The sequence below is a fragment of the Vanderwaltozyma polyspora genome, genomic scaffold (assembly GCF_000150035.1).
Source record: "Vanderwaltozyma polyspora DSM 70294 KpolScaffold163 genomic scaffold, whole genome shotgun sequence".
NCBI classification, from domain to species: Eukaryota; Fungi; Ascomycota; class Saccharomycetes; order Saccharomycetales; family Saccharomycetaceae; genus Vanderwaltozyma; species Vanderwaltozyma polyspora.
In genome coordinates this window covers 1-5,474 of record NW_001834456.1, presented here as the reverse complement: position 1 = coordinate 5,474, position 5,474 = coordinate 1, and the positions used below count along the sequence as shown (strand labels likewise).

General features: G+C 33.1%; 2 protein-coding genes across 2 annotated transcripts; both read right to left on the bottom strand.

The window, feature by feature from the left end:
- Window positions 1–2,778: 2,778 nt before the first annotated feature.
- Window positions 2,779–3,780, bottom strand: Kpol_163p2 (uncharacterized protein; the record flags this gene model as incomplete). The annotated part of the gene is made up of 1 exon (XM_001642142.1): window positions 2,779–3,780. The coding sequence occupies one exon, from the start codon at window positions 3,778–3,780 to the stop codon at window positions 2,779–2,781; it is 1,002 nt and encodes a 333-aa protein (XP_001642192.1).
- Window positions 3,781–4,466: 686 nt separating this feature from the next.
- On the bottom strand, window positions 4,467–5,267 carry Kpol_163p1 (uncharacterized protein; the record flags this gene model as incomplete). The annotated part of the gene is made up of 1 exon (XM_001642141.1): window positions 4,467–5,267. One exon carries the CDS (start codon window positions 5,265–5,267, stop codon window positions 4,467–4,469), a length of 801 nt encoding a protein of 266 aa, XP_001642191.1.
- Between the last annotated feature and the right edge of the window lie 207 nt (window positions 5,268–5,474).

Genomic DNA, 5,474 nt, shown 5'->3' with positions numbered 1-5,474 from the left:
TGTGAGTGTAGGTCTTACATTCTGCCTCTTGCTCATCTTTGGAACCTTGTTGATTATCATGCTTAAGGTGCGAGTGAAGGTCTTACATTCTGCCTCTTGCTCGTCTTTGAAACCTTGTTGATTATCATGCTTAAGGTGTGAGTGTAGGTCTTACATTCTGCCTCTTGCTCATCGTTGAAACCTTGTTGCTTATCATACTTAAGGTGTGAGTGTAGGTCTTACATCCTGCCTCTTGCTCATCTTTGAAACCTTGTTGCTTATCATGCCTGAGATATGAGTATAGGTCTTACCTTCTGCCTTATCTCGTCAATCTAAAAACGGCTGAATTTGTCGCGTGGGTGAGAGGGTCCTTTTTACCATCTGCCTCAGTTTGTAATAAACCTATCTGTTGTCCTGCTTATTAGTAATATTAATACGCTGTTTAAACGGTTTTTCTAGAGTCAGTGGCACGTTAACTCGAAATTTGCTATTAGCAATCGATTACTTGTTGTATAATTTCTCATTTCGCTCTATACTTCACCTCCTGTGAATATTATTCATCATTTTACTCTATTATCTATGATTTATGCCATATCTATATCGTCATCATGAACTAGATTTTTTGTCTTCCTTATTATGGTAATCAGGTTGACCTTTTAGTCGAGTTTGTTACAACTCTGACTGTTTTGTTACCGGACTGTTTGTTTTTATTAATCACATTTTTTAGAATAAGGTTATTTGAATTAATCCAAGGGGTTTTATCCACTTTGGATCCTTGATTTGTATAATGTAATTAATCAGGAATTTATAAGCTCTTTCGAGTTTATATCCAGTATCTCCCTGTAAAGTGGCAATAGATAGACTATTTTCACTTTATTTCGGATAATAATAATAGACTTTCGTCTTTATGTATTTTCTCAGATATGAGATTTTATCCTTAATATCTTGTTACTTCTAGATAATTTCCTCGTTTTGAAGTAACAAGAATATTTTGTTAATTCTTCTTCAAGTACTTTCTTGTATCTTGAATAGTAATTTAACGTTACTGTTTCCAGTAAATTTGGGTATCAAATCTTCTTTGAATGAAGTCCTGGCGGGGAAGCCATGTAAAGAAATATGTTGTGGTTTTTCTACCGAATCGTTCATAGTAATAGATTCTTTATTTATTTCCAAGGACATTCTTAATAAGTTGATATTGATCCCGTGTATTAAAGTATATAATATACACATGGGAATATAATTAACATGACAAGTGTCAATTAAGATCTTGTCATTTCTTATATAAAGTGTTGGAAAAGTTTTAACGTCAGAAATAACACTTTCGTGTAAAGTAACATTTCTTTATCCTATATGAATAATGTCGTAATACGTATATATCACGTGTTACCTCATAATTCTGACACATAGGAAGTGGAGTGCAAAGGCATCACTATTTTTATTATAATTAATTAATAATTCTGAGATTATGAGATTGGATCTAAACCTATAAAAAGGCATGACATTTTGGTACATCTAAAATATTGTTTATCTAAAATATTAATATATATTTGTTTAGTTACATTTATAAGACACTACAGAGAAATAAATATAAATATTATATTAAAAGCATCTTGTATCAATCACCCAAATGAATCAATCAGATATTACTTTTACNTCTGAAACATATAATATAAATAGTTTTATACATTGGAACCGAAAATTTGTTCGTTTTATATATTAGTGAAATCGATACATTAACCGTGTACTAAAAACATCAATAGTGACCTTAACTTTATCCTGGAGTATCAAGGATAAAGTCACATTAAGTGAAATGAGACGTAAAGGAAATTACATAAAGAGACAAATTTTGGATTATAAATATTTATATTAGTTACCATTTATATAGAGTTGTCATTTAGATAAAATTAGACAAGTTGTATTATTGTAAACAAGTGACACACGCTGTTAGTGTTTGCATTACAACAAAAATGTTAAATTGTTAATGAGTATATAAGCCCTGATGTGATCCCTACTTAATTTAGTCCTATTAAGCTTGTCCTTTTTTCTATATAACTATATCTAACTCTACATTCGCATCTGTATTACCATCTCTAAACCTTGACTAAATTGGCTTTTTTGTATGTCTTTGATTTCATGAGTTTGCAACTACTTTCAATATTTGTTAATATGGATCATTTTATGTTTCCTGTCGCCCACGTTGATGTGTATTACTCACATTGTCTCAATTTATTACTTGTGACAGTGCTGTTAGTTGGTGTTACCATGCAACAGAAAATCAAAATAAAGGACTTAATAATATATGCTTAAACCGTGCTAATCACTTGCAAATTTGTCCGGGATCGTTGAATTTAAGATAAGCGTTGCAGAATATTTGGATTAGTTAGTTACTAATCTACAGCCAAGACGAAGGACAAAGACAAAAAGACACAAGTTACCAAGTTAAGATAATAAGCAACAAGTAAAGTCACAAGACATAGGTACAGGTCACACAGAATATATAGTCACTGATAATACGATATATATATAGGTAATAACATAATAGAATCAATAGTTAGATTATTACAAAAATTATAACTACTGGTTTGTAGGATTACGTTGGCTCATTGTGGTCACTCTGTTACTAGATAACTGGGTCAGTGTGCGTGTATATATTTTAATTATGTCTGTTTATGTTATTCGGTTTAGGTTTTGTTTTTGTCTCGGCTTTGTTTTGTTCTCTTAGTTTTTTTTTGTTTTTTTTTTTAATTTTTAATTTTTAATTTTAAACACTCCAGAAGGAAAGTTTTGATGCGTCACACATCACAATTCATCTTTAATGTAATTCTTGCCTGGCTGCCACTGGCCATTATCTGGACACGGTATGTCCCATATATTCTGGCTACAAAAATGGACATCATCCCAGAGTGACACTCTTATGTCGGCATTCCACGTACCTCTATGGTTAAAATGGATGCACCAACTCGAAGCGTCTGTGTTAGATACTGCTTGAGCCGCTCCCGCAAATGCCTGTCTAATCGTGTCTTCGCTCGCGGTAGTGTCACAATTCTTACCTGTAGTGTAAGCAGACACGGCTATAAGGTAGGACACTTTATCCGATCCTCCGTTAGGATAAGTATCATACCACTGTGTTACGCTACCGCAGACTGTCTTCTGTGATGATTGTTGTGCCTGTTGAAATACGCCCAGACTAACCCGTATCCAGCCAGGAGCATCGCCAAGTAAGCCGGTGTCGAGGGTCCACGTCCACGTTTTTGATATGATTCGCATGACGACGTCCCTGTTCTCCCAGAAACAATACACTGTATCAATCCAGGTTCTGGCATAGCCTGAATCACAATGATTAACCGCTGCTTCACGTTTTGGCATATATGTCGGAGTGTCACTAGTAGCACCAAGTTGGTTGAGTAAGTGTTCATAAATCGCGTTAGCGTCCTCAACGTTCCGTCTTGTTAGCTTTGGTGAAGGTCCAGCTACTGCCAGGTTCTGAGCCACTTCACGCAGAGCTAAAGTATTCACAGCTATCCCCTGATATGAAGCACCAGACCCATCTCCTGGGCCGTAAGTGCCATACTGTCTAGCTATATGTTCTGGTGATCCCATGGCTAGATTGTAGGCAGTTACGTTAGTTCCGTCTTTGAAAAAATACACGGTTTTAAGCTCATCGTATGTTACATTAACCAGTTCTCCTGAGAAAGCATTGTACGTATTGTTGCTTAACACAGTAGTGTTACCTGAAACTATGTCTCCCAGGCACAGGCTGACATAGTTCGACAATATACATAAAAGTAGGGCGGTCACCATCTTTTCGTATTTTTTTTTTTTTTTTACTAGATAACTGGATCATTTCTTTTTTCTGATACACAGTTACCTGTTATATTACTATACATACCTCTCTTTTATACTTCAAGATGCCTTCAAGAGTTTTCGGTTCGGACAAACACTCGTGAGACATGATAATATGGCTTTATAAGAAAAAGTCACATGACCAATGTCAGCAATAACTGAACTACTGACATCATTAAATCGAAGCAATAAATATTACAAAACTCATTACTGCAATTGTGTATCAAGAAAGAATCTAAATTGTTTGTTTCTGGTAACATATTATTATACCAAAGTTACATATAGAAAGTAGTTTGTTGCCGTTCCTCCAGTTTTAGCAAGCCAGAATATTCACAACCAAGATAAATATTCATCCAATTGGATTGAAATTAACTTATTATTATATATATTCTAAGTTATATCAGAGAAATAATATGCATTTATTAGGTATTAAGTATATAGGGTATTATACATGGGGTATCTATTTAAATTTTTGGGGTATTAATATAAATTATAATTTCAGTTCTTTATATATTTGTGAGATCACTGAACTGAAATTGAAAAATTGTCCTTATTAGAAATAAAAAATCCTGTTGTTTATAGAATCATTGATCCTGGATTTATTGTTACAGTTGTAATTTTGATGTGTAAATTGTGGTTTATAGTTATTTTCTATTTAAACCTTTTCGTTTCATTATTTTTGATAGTCTTTTATATAGCACTTCATCTAACTCGTCAAATGAATCAAGAGTTAGATCGTCAACATTATCATCATCGGTGTCATCAATATCGATAAAATCATTATATATTGCGAAATTATCCACCGTTTGAATGGGCTTTTTAATCTCTCTAAATTCCGATTGTGTTGGGATTCTGATAATAAGTTCGTCAGTATTGTCTGTACTCTGAGAATAATTTGAAATACTAAAATTAGAAGATTCGTCTTCACTAAAAATACTTTTCATCTTATATGTCTTATCCTTATTGTAATTCCTAATATTATCCTTTATTCTATCTAAATTAATTGCGTCATCAGCTTTATGGGTATCAATTATTGATTTTTTCTCACTTGCATTATCCTTAGAATTTCCGATATTAATATTAGCATAGTTTGGTATGCTTGCAGTATCGCTGGACGACTTTTCACTGTATAGATATTTTTCAATATTACTTAAATCGTCACTTTTAACCGTCGAAACTGTTTTAACCATAAAATTAACTTCATTTACAGTATCCTGACTACCTCCATAATAATAATTACCTTGATGGTCTATAATAAATGTCATCTCGTGTTCTTTACTATAAACCGTTTCAAATTCTTTCGTATCACCAGAAAGAGAAGAGGCAGATTTCTTTTCAGAAGAGTTAACCCAAGTCTTTGAACTGTCAGCATACATTGGTATCAATGGCTTCTTTTTTCCAAAGTATTGGTGCAATAATTCATCTGGTACAATTTTTTCTGTCATTTTGAATTTACGATGAAAGTAAGAACTGTCATAGAACTTATAAAATGAAAATGTGATCGCAAACGAAATGCTGATTAATCCGACTGGTAATAATATTAAAAATAGGGTCAATCTCCTTCTTATAGATTTTGAGTTATCCAACTCACTGTTATAGAATAAATCTAAGCTACCAACTTTTGCATAATTTTCATCGTCTAACCATGTATT